Source organism: Vicugna pacos, chromosome X (assembly GCF_048564905.1).
Source record: "Vicugna pacos chromosome X, VicPac4, whole genome shotgun sequence".
Classification (NCBI taxonomy): Eukaryota; Metazoa; Chordata; class Mammalia; order Artiodactyla; family Camelidae; genus Vicugna; species Vicugna pacos.
Window position 1 is genome coordinate 58977366 of NC_133023.1, and position 16091 is coordinate 58993456.

The 16091-nt window shown below is 34.2% G+C and overlaps 1 protein-coding gene across 2 annotated transcripts in view; it reads right to left on the reverse strand.

Moving 5' to 3' along the window:
- MAGT1 (magnesium transporter 1) overlaps window positions 1-16091 on the reverse strand; it is a 42023-nt gene that overhangs the window by 25602 nt on the left and 330 nt on the right. For both annotated transcript variants that reach the window (XM_006218907.2, XM_072955853.1), the window contains exons 2-3: window positions 5500-5669; window positions 2698-2815 (exon numbers count right to left, since the gene is read on the reverse strand). In XM_006218907.2, the coding sequence (XP_006218969.1) occupies window positions 2698-2815; window positions 5500-5669 (288 nt within the window). The remainder of the gene's footprint in view (window positions 1-2697; window positions 2816-5499; window positions 5670-16091) is intronic.

Below are 16091 nucleotides of genomic sequence, written 5' to 3' on the forward strand. Positions count from 1 at the left end.
GAGGAATGCAAAACCTTCCCATGACATCAAGTATAAGGATATCTCCTCTCCCTACTCCTTTTTAACACTGTATTGGAAGTTCTAGCTAATGCAATAAGACAATAAAAGGAAATAAAAGGCATATAAATCAGGTAAGAAAAAATAAAGCTGTCTTTGTTCACACATGACATAATCCTCTATGTAGAAGTTATAAAAGAACTGACCAAAATAACTCCTTGTCATTAATAAACAATGATAGCAAGGTTGTAGGACACAAGGTTGATATACAAAGTCAATTGCTTTCCTATATACCAGCGATGAACAAAAGGAATTAAAAACCAATACATTTACATTAGCATCCCCCTAAATAAAGTGCTTAGGTATAGATCTACCAAAATACATACAAAATCTACATGAGGAAAACAACAAAACCCTAATGAAAGAAATCAAAGAAGAATTAAAGAAATGGAAAGATATTCCATGTTCACAGAAAGAAGACTCAATATTTTCCAGATGTCAGTTCTTCCCAACTTCATCTATAATTCAATGCAATCCCAACCAAAATCCCAGCAAGTAAATTTTGTGGATATTGAGTAACTGATTCTAAAGTTTACATGGACAGGTGAAAGACCCAGAATAGCCACTACAATACTGAAAAAGAAAGCTGGAGGACTGACACTACCCAACTTCAAGATACAGTAATCAAACTAGTGTGGTATTCAATGGAACAGAATAAAGAGCTGAGAAATAGACTCACATACAGTCACCTGATCTTTGACAAAAGAGAAAAGGCAACTGAATGGAGGAAAATTTTTTCAATAAAATGGTGTTGAAACAACGGACATCTACGAGCAAAAAACAGACCAAAAAAAAAACCCACCTAAGCTAGACACAGACCTTACATCATTCACAAAAATTAACTCAAAATGGATCACAGATCTAAGTAAAAGACAAAAATATAAAACTCCTAGAAGATAACATAGAAGAGAACCTAGGTAACCTTGGGTATAGTGATGACTTTTTAGATAAAACACCAAAGACACAATCCATGACAAATAATTGATAAGTTGTATTTCATTAAATTTAAATCTTTTGCCCTGCAAAAGACAAAATCAAGAGAGTGTGACAGGGAAAAATTTTTCAAAAGATATATCTGATAAACGACTGTTACCTAAAACATACAAAGAACTCTTAAAACTCAAGAAGGAGAACAAACAACACAATTTTTAAAAATGGGCCCAAGACCTAAACAGACGTTTCAGCAAAGAAGATAAACAGATGGCAAATAAGAATTTGAAAAAATACTCCACATCACATGTCATCAAGGGAATACAAATTAAAACAACGAGATACCACTACACAACTACTAGAATGGTCAAAATGTAGAACAGTGACAACATCAAGTACTGATGAGGATGTGGAGCAATGGGAACTCTCATTCACAGCTACTGGGAATGCAAAATGGTACAGTCACTTTGGAAGATAGTCTGGCAGTTTCTTACAAAACTTAATATACTCTTACCACATGATCCAGCAATTGTGCTCCTTGGTATTTACCCAAATGAGTTAAAACTTATGTCTACACAAAAATCTGCATTTAGATTCTTATAGGAGTTTTATTCATAATTGCCAAAACTTGGAAGCAACCAAGATGTCCTTCAGTATGTGAATGGATAAACAAATCCCAGTATATCAAGACAATGGGATATTATTCAGAACTAAAAAGAAACGAGCTATTAAGCCATGAAGGAACTTCAAATTCATATTACTAAGTGAAAGAAGTCAATCTGAAAAGTCTACATACTGTATGATTCCAAGTATATGACATTCTGGAAAAGGCAAAACTGTGGAGACAGTAAAAAGATCAGTGGTTACCAAGGGTTAGTGTGGAGGGAGGAATTAGTAGAGTACAAAGAATTTTAGGACAGTGAGAATACTCTTATGATATCATATTGGTAGATATATGTCATTATACATTAGTCCAAACCAGTAGAATGTACAAGACCAAGAGTGAATGGTAATGTAAACTATGCACGTTGGGTGATTATGATGTGTCAATGTAGATTCATCAACTGTAACAGATATACCATTCTGGTGGAACATGTTTATAATGGGGGAGGCTATCCATGTGTGGGGACATGGGGCATATAGGAAATTTCTGTAGCTACCTCTCAATTTTGCTGTGAATTTTAAACTCCTCAAAAAATAGTCTTAATTAGAAAACATATACATGAGGGAGGTCATGACTGACAGAGCTGTTGGGTATAGATACACGGTACAGGAAAAGGGTTAAGCTTTGAACAAGGAGCTTTTCCACTAAGACAAGAAGCAAGAGGGTAAAGACAGGTATGGAGCTCTACCAAGAACTTCAATATTACATAATGGTGGGATTTTTGCTATGATTTCAAAAGTTACTTGATAAACTGTACACTTAAAGGTAGATAAAACGGTAATTTTTGGTAATTTTTATTATATATATTTTATTACAATTAAAAAAATGAAAGTTACTTGATTTCTACCCAATTTCTACATTCTAATATGTTAGCACTGACCACTACATTTCATGTTTAGCTTAAGTTTAGCTTACACTTCACTAACTACTTTAGATCTTACATAAGACAAGTCCTATTTAACTTCCTGTAGCAATTGAAAAAAAGGTATTCCACATTATCCATAGTTCCCCTATTCCTACTTAATAGAATACATCAAATATCTTACCATCTGAAATACATCAGAGCCTTCATCAAAATCCACCATTGCAAAAAATATCCTGTTGGTAAATGCACTGGAGTATCGCCAGGAGTTTGCCAGGATCTGGAATTCTTCATCAGCTTGCCTGGATGCAATCGGATTTGTGAAGATAACATATAAAACATTTAAAAAAGCAATCTAGTGCAAATCAGCATTAGAACAAATCTTGGAAAACACTGCCACTATTTTGACATGAGAAGCCTTATACCAAGTGTTAGGGATTTCAACAGGAAGTAGTGATTACCTGACTCTGCTTCATACTTTGTGCCTGTTTCTTATCTCAAAGCTCCTTCAATAGTCACTGGAAAAATCTAGCTAATTGTTTCTACAGTAATTTTTAATGCTCTAAATTACTTCTAAGAGCTCAAAGACAAGGTTGAAGTACTTTACCAGAGAAATCAGACTAAAATATTAATCCATTAAAAAAATCTAGGTGACAAAATGCTACTTAGTAAAAACACAGTTAGATGAATTATTAGGGTAAAAGAAGAATCTAAGGAATTGAGATTGAGATTAACTGAAATCTCATGCCACACTTGACTTTTCCCTCTTTTCCTACATGCTTTCAGTTTCCAGTATCTGACAATTCTCCATTTGTGATTATCTTTTAACTCTATCCCTCCCCACTCACTTTCTTTGCTATCATCTAAAGTCAGATCTTTAATATCTAATATTTAATAGAATATTAAAATACTAACTCTACTTTCTTCTCCTCCAATCCTTCTTACATTGCAATATACATCAGTCTTCCTAAATTACTACTTTCCTGATACTCTTCCTCTTTTCAGAAACCATTGTTGTTTTTCTATTACCTTCAGAACACAGTCTCCAATCTCTTTCACTGGTTATTCAAGGTTCTTTATCATCTATTTTCAAATAATGCATCTAGCTTTTACAAAGCCTTACTACTACTCATTCTCAAACAGAATCTGTTAATTCCAGGACTTTGTTTACTCCTATGTCTGTACCCTTACACACATCATTGCTTCTAACTGGAATATCCTACTGCTATCTAAATGTGATCCATCTGTCTAGCCCCAGTACAAGTCATATCTTCTCTATTAGGCCAACCCTAACCACCTCAGTTATATGTCCTTCCTGAAATTTTGTAGCATTTATTATGTACACAATTCATTTGGTACTTAATCATAAATTGCCTTATATTGCCAGGTAGCTTTGTCATTTTCATGTGTGGAACTCATTTCCCTAGCCAGATGATAAGGGTTGCACATTTTTCTTGTATTTCTCATTCTGACAGCACCAAATATATAGTATTATACACATCACTGTTGCTTAATTATTTGAATGAGTTTAGGAAAATGTAAGCTAATTTAAAATTTGGTCTTGCAGAAAGTAAGATACTAATTAAAACTTAAGTTATTAAGAATTTCATTAATTTGCATTTAATACAGAACTATGGGATTTGTGTTTATTTCCAGACATTTCTGTATATTCATGATTGCTAGTAAGTAAACTGACTGAATTATGGGTAATTCTAGAGTTTATAAGTTTATTCATAGTTAATACCTATTTTTTTTCCTTCTTCTACTTTTAATTTATATTCAGCATACCCTCCCCTCCCCCTCAAAAAAAGCACTCTGGGACCAAATACCTTGACTATCTCCTACCTCTGGGGAGAAAATCCTTTAGGAAAAGTTAGCAAGGCTTGGGGTAGCATAACGCATTATTCTGAAAGAAGGCTGCCTATTCCTTCACATGGGCTCAGGCTATCAGAATTTGGAAAGACTCCAAGATTTTACTAACTTAGTTTTTCACAAGGTAGCTTTGTCATTTCATTTAAAGTGAATTCCCAGATCACACATACAAATCTAAAAATATAAGTAAAAAACACCAAAAGGCAAAAGCTATTTTATTTTTTTACTATCAACTGTTTTTAATTATCCATGGTGCTTTTGTTTAAAGAAATATTTTTTCCTAAGATCATCCAGAAACAGTAAAATAAAATCAATAAGCCATTGTTTGATGAAAGTTTAAGTGAGATTAGCCTCCATTTTAAGGTTTATAATTACTACAAAACAATCTAGAAGAAAGAAAACATCTCTAAATCATGCATATTTGTTTCCTACAAAAGTTCTCTTGTAATTAATTCTAAATTTGGATGTAGCCACCATCATTACATTAACAAATATCTCTAGCTTTCGGTAAACCAGTTAAAATTTTAGAACCGGTTTCTTCCAAAAATGAGAGAATATTTGCTTCATGTATCTCCTGGGGTTGTTGTGATAAAACGAGAGCATGAAGTTGAAAGCACACACAAATAATAAAACACTACATCAATGCTATTGACATACATTTATATAAGTTGATATCACTTTATAAGATGATTGTTAAAGTTATTCTTTCAATGGTTACCATGATACTTTATCCTTGCTCTTTGTCTTTCCTCTACTAATACAATCAAGAAAAGACTATGTGGAGGGGGGGTGAGCGTATAGCTCAATGGTAGAGCGTGGGCTTAACATGCACAAAGTCCTGGGCTCAATCCCCAGTACCTCTATTAAAAAAGATAAGTAAATAAATAAACCTAATTACCTCCCTCCAAAACAGAAAAACAAAACAAACAACAACAACAAAAAAAGAAGACTATAAAAGAGTAGTACTATTTATGTGTTACCAGAGACATTCTAAGTATGGTATACACATTAATTGCTTAGGTACCCACTGAACTAATTTGGTTCTTCTGGGATTGAGAAATAGTTAAAACCTTACGAGATTTTTAATTTTTAAAGTGTAGTTGAAAGTTCATACTTGCACACGACACATTGTCTATGAAGTTGGAGAGCAGTGAACATGACAATAACGGAGTAGTTTCTCGGTGGGGCTTTAACAAGGCGACGGAACTTGTCTCCATTCATTCTTATTACAGGTCTTTTATTGGTCCATTCCATCAGTTGACTAACCTTTTCAGATAACACCATCTAAAAAAAGACAAAGGGAGCATGCCATTAAGACTCTCAACTTGGAATTTAAAGTTTCTTTTAACTAGACAACTTACGTAAAACCAAGACTAATAAGCAGAAGTACATAAAAAATGTGAGTGACCTAAAAATAAAATTTGGTAGTTGGGCCTGATGATAATTATTCTTAAAATTACATTATTTCATGATGAGATTCAAACATATAATACATTTTATGTGAATTACTTATTATTTCCTAATAAATAAAATTAGATAAAATCATTTCATTTGCCACAGATTCAAAAAAAGTGGGAAGAGCCACTCTACCTGATATGAAGGTTTCCTGCATAGCTACGGTAAGCAAGGCAGGGTGATACTGATAAAGGGATAAATACATATATCAATGTAACAGAAAACAAGAACCCAGAAATAGACTTACACAAATACAGCCAACTGATTTTTCACACAGATGCAAAATCAACTCAGTAGATAAAGGACAGCCTTTCAACAAATGGTGCTGGAACAACTGGACACCCATAGCCAAAAATATGAATCTCGAACTAAATTCACACCTTATACAAAATTACCTCAAAAATGGATCACAAACAAATGTAAAAATGAAAACTATTTTTAAAAAAATAGGCGGTATAGCTCAGTGGTAGAGCACATGCTTAGTATGCACAAGGTCCTGAGTTCAATCCCTAGTACCTCCATTAGGGGAAAAGAAATAGAAAAAAAATAGGAGAAAATGCTTCAGATCAAGGAGTAGGCAATGAGGTCTTAGATCTGACATCAAAAGCATGATTCATAAAAAGGAAAAAAATGATAAACTGGATCTCATCAAAATTTAACACTTTTACTCTGTAAAAGACCCTGTTAAGAAGATGTAAAGACATGTTACAGAGTGGGAGAAAATATTTTCAAACCACACATCTGAAAAGGATTAGAAGCTAGAATATAGTTTTTTAAACCATCAAGATTATTGCCCGCATTCTCCACCAAACAAAACAAAACACTATCAAAACTCAACAATAAAAAAACCCCACAAACAATTCAATTTGGAGATGGGCAAAAGAGATGAAGAGACATTTCACTGAAGATGATCTACAGATGACAAACACATAAAAAGGTGTTCAACATCATCAGCCATTACAGAAATGCAAATTAAGTGAACAATGAGCTATCACTACACACCTGTTCCTAAAGTAAAATATAGTGACAATACCAAACGCTGGTTAGGGTGTAGAGAAACTGGATCTCTCATACACTGCAGGTGGAAATGTACCATGGTACAGTCACTCTGGAAAACAGTCTGGCAGTTTCTTAAAAAGTTAAGCAACTAGCTATATACTAACCATACAATCCAGCAATTGCATTCCCAAACGTTTATCTCAGAGAAATGAAAATTTATGTCTATATAAAGAAATAGCTACATTTTGTTTGTTTTTTTTTTAAGAGCCAGTCAATCCTGAGGTAATGGAAGAGAAACATGGTTAGCCAATGAGAATTTCAGTTGGAAATAAATGCAATCATATTCATTTATCCTTCCTCTCACCTCCACCCTTAAGCTCAAACTTTGCAAGAGTGGTAAGAATATGGGAAAGGATAGAAAAGAAGTTCAGAAAAGGGAGAGGGTACAGCTCAAGTGGTAGAGTGCATGCTTAGCATGCACAAGGTCCTGGGTTCAATCCCCAGTACCTTCCCTAAAAATAAACAAATAATTCTAATTACCACCCCCCAAAAAAAGAAGTTCAGAAGACAAGACTCTCAATGTAGAGTAAATGCTAATTTATGGTTCTGTCCTTCCTTACAGGGATATGTTTATAAACGGCTGGGATATCATGGAGTGGTTCATTATTCAGGAACATTTGACCAGTTACACTTCCCATTACTTAGACTGAAGTTTGGCTAGGGCACTGGCATTCAAACTTTAAAAATAGTTCCTTCCCATTAAACTCAATCATCAGAGAACAGATGTTAGGTTGTGCCTTTTCACTTAGGAAGTGGATCAGGAACCTACTAGAAAAATAGCACTCTTTGAAAATAGGTGTCAGTAATGCAAATGAGTTGCCTCAGACTTAAGCTAGGAAAAATAATCCAGAGAACCAATAAGAGCTTCTGTGGCTTTAGTCATCTCAACAAAATTCTCAAAGAATGCGTGTGTAGTGAATTTAGTGGGTTGCAACTGAGTGACTCTAAGTGGTTTTCCTAGGCGGTCAAGGACCAAGGACACAAGCATATTAATCCCACCCCCACCAGCTAGATGTTTCCCAACACTTTTTACCTGTATTCTAGCACTTATCATTCTAAGACATTTTGATATGTTTCCTTCTCTAGATTATTAGCTACTAGAGAGCAGACATAACTAGTACTTCACCATATAGTAAGAATTCAGTTAGTGTATACTGAATTTCTATTTAATAGAAAACAGCTGGGAATGGATTTACTTGTAATGTTAACATATAAGGAAGAAAAGATGATTGCACATATGAACACTTAATAGAATTGGGATTTTCTTAATTTCAGGAAGGCAATGATAAGATGGATTCTAAAAATACATGATTTACCTTTAAAGCATGCCTGAATTCAGCCAATACTGAAAAAAAAATTTTCCTGAGTATACCTCTATGAAGAATAAAGAAAGATGGCATAAAAATTAGTTTTGTAGCAGATACAAAATAATTCTGGCAAGATTCACAAAATTAATATGCCACACATGGAAAAATGAATATAGTCTCTAATAAGTCCATAGAGAAATACGTATAGTCTCAAAAGACTGGTATAACAAATAATTAACAAGATGTGTGCAACAATGAATGATACTAAGGAAACAGGTTGTTGGTAAAGGCAGTGGAAGAGAGTGAACTAGAAAATAGATAGGATAAGAAGCAAGCGCATGGAGCCTCCTTCATCTTTAACAGTAGAATTAGTTACCAACAATTGTCAAGAGTAGGGAATATTTGATTTAAAATAAGGCTGCATAGATTAAATTCAATTTTCCAAAAAATAAATTCTTATCATTTGATACAGCCTTAATGATCCTCACAGCTCAGAGAATAATATTGGTTCATATTTTAAAAATATGCATTCCACATTTTAAAGCAGTCATTAATTTTGTTATATTTTCGAATTAAATTTGATAGTTACCAGCAAATTCAAACATAATTTGGCTATTTTATTCAACATAGCTACAGATTCTATTTGGGGCTATTTTAGAAAAAAATGTAAAGCAATAAGAGGTATAGTTTCATATAGCGTATCTCTATTCAATCATATAGATATATGACCATTCCCATAAAACAAATATGTGTTTTGAATTAGCTATACACATGTGGAGTCTTCTTAAACAAAAAGTCTTGAATAGACTTTTAAAATGAGGTCTATGTAAAAAACTTACAATTTTCCTCTTCCTATTTATTAACAAACTGGAAAGACCAGATTTCTGGCTATTCAATCCCCAAATAATTTACCAAGTAGAAGAAATTAGTTCAAAGGAACTACAAATTCTCTTTAAAGCTCTTATAAAATGGGATTACCACCTCAAAGACTGCTTAATACAGAGGCATTAGATTACTTTCTGAGTTCATTTTCTTTAAGATGAACTAAAGACATATCACAATGAAAGAGGAACTAGTTTTAAATTCTTACAATAAAAGTACATGAACATAGTCTGGGACATGATAATTAGAAGTTACAATCCTTATTCACAATGATCTAATCTTTTAACATTTTAATATATCTTAAAGTAAGCCTATCTTGAATTGATTTCATGGAGAAAGTAATAGCTACAGAGGAGGGGGGAGATTAGCTCAGTGGTGGAGTATGTGCTTAGCATATAAGTCCTGGGTTCAATCCCCAGTACTTCCATTAAAAATATAAGTAAATAAACCTAATTACCTCCCCCAGAAAAACAAAGGAAAAAAATTATTATTTTTTTAAAAAACAGCTACTATTTGTAATGTCCAATATATATGCATCAGGCAGCAACTTCTCTCCTTATAGAGAGTAATTCAATCCTCAAAACAACACTATGAGGTTAAATATTCCATTTTTAGTTCATTTAAATGTTGAATAAACAGGATTAGCGAGGTTAAGCAACTTGGCCAAAGTGCCACAGTTAGTAAGAAACAGAGCTAGGATTCAAACAGCTCATTCTAAACCAGTTTCTCAACAGCAGTATTACTGATGTCCTCGGCCAGATAATTCTTTGTTGTGGGGAGCTGTCTTGCACATTGCACGATGTTGAGCAGCATCACTGACCTCCACCCACTAGATGCCAGTAGCATCACTACCCCCAGCTGCAACAACCAAAAATGTCTCCAGACATTGCCAGATAACCCTTGGGAAGTAAAATTACCCACTCCCTTGTTGAGAACCACTGTTTTAAACTGAAAAGGATTTTCACAGTACTATTTAAGCTTTTAGAATCTTAGTATGTATTCAAAAATATCTTTATTCATTCCTGACCAGAACACAATATAAAAGAAAGACCTGATGATAAAGTATATAAAACATTCACAAGTCCTTAGCATAAGGGATAATAAACTTCCTAGGCTTGTGTTTCTCAAAATGAAGCTAGTATAAAGGAGTCTGTAAAAAGTACAGACTTCTAGGTTTCATCCTCCAATAAATTTGATTCAGGTCTAGAGTAGGTTCCAAGATTATGGAATTTTAACATGTACCCTAAGTGATTCTTTATACTCTAAAGTTTTCTCTACATTTTAATTCTTACGGGCAAGGACTACATGTTATATAAATTTCTATGCATAACACAGGGAAATTAAATAAACATTAAGCAATTCGAATTATGAATAACAGGAAAAAATACACCATTATTAAAAAAAATTTCTTTTTTTTGCTGCCCACTCAGGCTCCAGTCCAACCCTGAGCCACTGCTCCTCCCTCACACTCTCCTCCCAATTCCAGGGCAGGGCAGAGAACCTGGGGTCTGAAAGTTGTTCTCTTTTCCTAAGAACTTCACAGTGGAGCCAGGAATTCAAAACACGCATTTGTGAAACAATAGATAACAACAGCAAGACAGCCTGTAAGCAAAGAATGTGTGTAAAGACTGAAAAGAAAGCGGAAGAGAAAGTGTAAAGGAATTCAGCATAAACCTGGCCAATTTTCTAGGAGTCCTGGTGCAGATGAGCTTTCCTCTGACTGACGGTGTCCCAGAGCAATGCAATCTCCCCAGTGGCTAGAGTTTTAACTTCCAGTAGAGTTAAGCCAATTAACTACCAAAGAACAAGTGTGTATGTTTTTAACAGGTGGTATGCAAAAGAAGGTCACAAGTGGGCTTAACAACCAGCTGGACAGTGCACCTCCCTATGGTCTGGTGAGGGAAACAGTTCGGTGTTCTTTCTACAGGTAAGGATTCAATGATATAGCTTGTAACTCAAACCTAGCCATGCCACCCCACCCACCATTCTTTTGTTACTCCACAATCATTCCCCTAAAAAGGATTTTCACTTTAGAAAGTGACCTTGGTGAGCTGAAGCTTACAGTTTCAAAAGCCCCCTAAGGTTTCATTTTGAAAAGTCATTGTAGACTCTAGATTGACCTAAAATGGTTAAAGAATGTTATATATTCTAGATAACTCAAATATAACACGTTAATAGTTCCTAGACACTTCTTTGGCTAGTCCTCTTGTCTTTTAATATTAAACGATTTTTTAAAGGAATTTCTCTTTTCTTCACATTTGAGTTACAAGTTTCTTGATTGGAGTAAATCTCTAGTACCGAAGAAACTTCTTCCTTAGGGTGCTTCTCATCCGTTGTCAAGAGCTGATAGTTTGGGGACTGAAAACTATGGCTCAGAAATAAAAATTTTGTTTTTCTATAGCCTCTCCACTAAGTCCCACTATTCACACTTCAGATATTCCTTTATCTTCCAAACTCACAACCTTCAAAAGTAAAGGATTAAAATGTCACCTGTGCCCTTCAGGTCCTTTTATTTACTATTTAATAATTTAAAGTTATTAGTAAGGGAGGGATATAGTTCAGTGGTAGAGTGCGTGCTTAGCATGCGAGAGGTCTTGGGTTCAATCCCCAGTAACTCCTTTAAATAAATAAACAAACAAACCTAATGACCCCCCCACTAAAGAAAACAAAAAATGTAAATAAGTAAACCTAATTACCTCCCCCCCAAAAGAATTAAAGAAAAGTTAAAAAAATAATAATAATAACAAAGTTATTAGTAAGAAACACATTTTCCAAGGACTATAGTACATAAAGGTAAGAGGTTTATCAAGTGAACTCAGCAACTCAAAAAAGCAATTGGTTTGGAAACAGCTCCTACTGGAAATACTTTTTCCACTAACAGTTTTAAAAACATTTAAGAAAATACATCCGTCCAGCTTTTTAAATTTGCATTGGATATATTTACTCAAAACAAAATACAAGCTTACTATGACAAAACATTAAATTTATAAGCAAAGTCGTTCACAATCAATTGATTTCTCCCCTTCTTAGAGTACATTACTTTCAACCATTCAAATAAAACAAAAAGAGGAGCAATAATATTCACAATTAAAATATAATAGTCACCACAAAGTTACGTAAGCCTCAAGTCTCCCTCTTCTCTTGAAACCTTTAAAGTAGTACGGTCACAAAATAATCCCACTAACAGGAAGCCAATTAATCTCTTTAATTCTGTTAGTAATAATCAAGTATGATGAAAATTTTAGGACTACAAGGGATTAAGAGGACCAAGAAAGGGCAGTGAGACAACAGTTTAATTTTATTCTACCTGCTTGCATAGTATTTATCTCAATTAAATCTAGCAAAGTAGATTAAGCCTTAACAACTACAAATTCTCCTACTATCACTGAATATCACTCATCAAAGACAGCATATAGGAATCCACTATCATTTAAAGCTAAACTCTGATCCTGCTATTAAGATTTCTTTTGAATTTCAGAATAAAGCTAAGCATCACCAGTCTGAATTCCTCTAAAATGCACCTCCCTCCCCCTCCAAACTCATATCATTATATCTTTATTCTACAACATCAGGGTTTACTGATAAAACTTCTTGATACTTTCAGCTTTCCTAATAATCCATTAGCCTATAAATGCTAGTTTAAAAATTCCAAGTTAAGCAATATATTTCCAACTCTATCCTTAAATTAAGACTGAGACTGAACAGATCTGGAAACATAATTGGCAGATAATGACAGAAGGAGAAAGACAGTGAACAGAGACAAGAGTATTTGTAATCCTTAAATGCCATCTGCTCCATTCTTGGTTCACCTACTTCCTGGACAGTGCTAAGATATACCACTGTCCCCTCTCCTTGATGTTTTGTTTTGGGGGGGGGTGTCTCAATTTGTTTGCTTTGCAATGCTACCAAGCCTTTGGTTCTTGATAATAAGGTATTTTCTAAAGAATTGCAGGGGCTTTGTGCATGTGACACTTTCATGTGTCAGTTCTCCAAGCAACGTCAGAGAATACAGAAGTTTTTCCAATAATAGCCTGCGTCAAAATATGCAGGTAATTTTATTTTCTGAATAACCTTCATAAAAACAATACAAAAAGATCAGTTGAAAAAAGTTTTATACTGCAGAGGAACATAATCTTATTTTATTTTCTAAAGTTCGTCTAATATCTGCTATATGTCAAATACTGCATTAGGCAAAGTACAACCCTCATCTCCTTTAATTTTCACACGAAAAGAAATATATTTTTAAAAATATTTTTAAACTGTCTCTAAGTAGTATCACAGTAATCTTTTTTTTTAAAAAAACAGCCTCAAACATTCTTAGTTAGAGGGGAAAGAGGTAAAAACTAAAACAACTTTACCAACCCATATTAATTCCTTGTTTACTGATGAGAAAATCCAATTTTAGATTGTGAAACCAAAATAAATGTGCAAGTCAAAGAAGATTCCTAACTCTATATTCACACAATTAATTAATTAATTAATTAGATGTTTACTGACAGACACTGCTGGGTGTGATGGAAAGAAAATTCATTTTAAAGTGTCTGCATTTATAACCAATATTTTATAATAACTATAAATGGGGTACAGTCTTTAAAAATTGTGAACACCTGAAAATTTTTTAAAATTTAAAAAACTTAAAAAACGTTGTACACCTGAAAGTTATACAATACTATAAAGCAACCATACCTCAATAAAAAGAAAAGTATCTGTATTCAAGATGCTCACAGTCAAATGGGAAAGACTGGTATCTAAACAATGACAATACAATGTGCTGAATTCATCTCAGTTCACCTGGGGGAACCAGGGAAAGCTTAGTTGAGGAAGAAGGCAATGTTTGAGCTAAGACTTGAATAGTAGAAACCCTCAGGTGAATGAGGGAGTGAGGTGATAGAGAAGAAGGGAGATACCCCAGCAAGTATAAACACTTAAAAGAGAGTATAGAAAGATCAAGGCAGGCAGATAATTCAGTATGACTAGTACAGGGAGGAGCTTGAAGTGAGATAAGCCTGGAAGAAGTAGACCAGGGACAGGCTACAGAAGCCCTTTTATACTTTGCAAAACAGGTTTTTAAACCTTTTGGTTTTCAGTTATTCAGGTTAAGCATCTCTGGCAACACTGTGAAGGGTGAGTTCAAGGACAACCAGTTAGGCGGTTATAGCAATAGCGATAAGGGTCTGGAAAGGTGGGCATGATAGGAAGGGAGTCAGAATAAAATTCACATAACATAAAATCCACCATGTTAACAATTTTAAAATACATAATTCATTGCTGATTCCTTTTAAAAGTAATCTATCCCCTGCTAGGCCTTTCTGCTTCTAGTTTAGTGAGAGGTTAAATGAATAAATAATGTAATGGTATATATTTCCCTGTGCTATACAGTATAATCTTGTTTATTTATCCTACATGTGCCTGTCAGTATCTACAAATTTTGAACTCCCAGTCTGTCCCTTCCCACCCTCCTCCCCCTTGGCAACAGAAAAAAAAGAATGTGACAATGAATATATGTATGTTCATGTATAACTTAAAAATTATGCTCTACACAATTTCCAAATTGCCACAACATTGTAAAGTGACTATAACTTAATAAAAAATGTTAAAAAATAATGTAATGGTAGATACACTAGTTTTAAAAAATCTTCACTTTTTTTAATTAAAAAAGAGTAGGTGGTTGTTGTAGAAATTTAGACAATACCAGCACATAAGGTAAAAAGTTAAAGTGTTCCTCTAATGAACAATCCCAGCTACCCAGAGATATCCACTATTAACGGACTGTTGTATATATCCTTACAAAGGTTTCTCTCTATATATAGACAGTTACGTGTAGTTTTTTTTTAAAACATAAAAGGCCTTTAGAATATAAAACTATGTATTGCTCTACATCTTGTTTTCCATATAAAAATGGCTTCGACCCCGCTTAAAAAGGCACATCGATTTCTAGTCCCAGTGTTTTGTATATTTTAATTTTACTTTTTGCCAATCTAGTAAGTAACTTGTTTTAATTTGCTAGCTTTTCTTTCTTATGGAATAGTACAAATATTCAGAAAAAGAAAGGGTAGGTTTTTTAAAATTCAGCTCAAGTTGACAAGCATCTGAGATGTTTAAATGGTATTTTTAAAGTCCATGTACAGGTGTTGTGTACTAGAGGCAGCACAGAATGTACAGGAAATAGCATAAGACTGACTGACCTAGTATGTTAGTCCTTGTTCTGCAACAGTTAACTGTGTAAGCTTGGGACATGATTTTCCACATTTATAAAATTAGAGAGCATAAATAATTGCTAGTAATCTATAAAGCTCTTAAGAGCATACGGCTCTAAGTCACAAATGTTTCAAAACAAGGTTAAATTCCTCAGCTTGGATTGCTTAATGGTGAGTAAAGAATATTCTATCTCCTCCGCTTAGCAAAGCCAGTAAATTCCACAAGGGGGTATCTAAGTTTTGTTCATTTATGCATACCAAGCTCCTAGAACAGTGTCTGGAACGCTTGATATTTGGTAAATGATTGAATATGGTTTAAGAGCTTCACTCCGGTAAATTGCTTTTAATCAATTATTTGGACAATAAATAAATTTGGCACAGTTTCGTTCTTCAGTTTAATCCTCACATTAAAACGAAGTGAAAATGCTACAAAATATATAGCTTTTATACGTCTAAAAGGGAGTTACATTCACTGACAATAGAGAGACTCAGTTATTTCTACCCCTATCCCTAAAGTCGAACTTCCCTCCACCACCTGACAGGGCCCATACTCAAAGAAGTGTCAAAACTCGTAGCTGTGTATATCCTACAAGGATTTTGTAGGATAATCCTTTTGTATTATCCTACAAAAGCCAGGCTGTCACCTACCTAACCTCACTCTCAGACTCTACAATCCTAGAAGACAAAATGTTACAATTTCTTCTCTCGCGAACCCCTCAACTCCAAAAACGGCGGAACTGGAGCAACCAAAGACACAGAATCGGCGGGGAAAAAGGATAGGGAATGACAAAACAGATCCTCTCAAG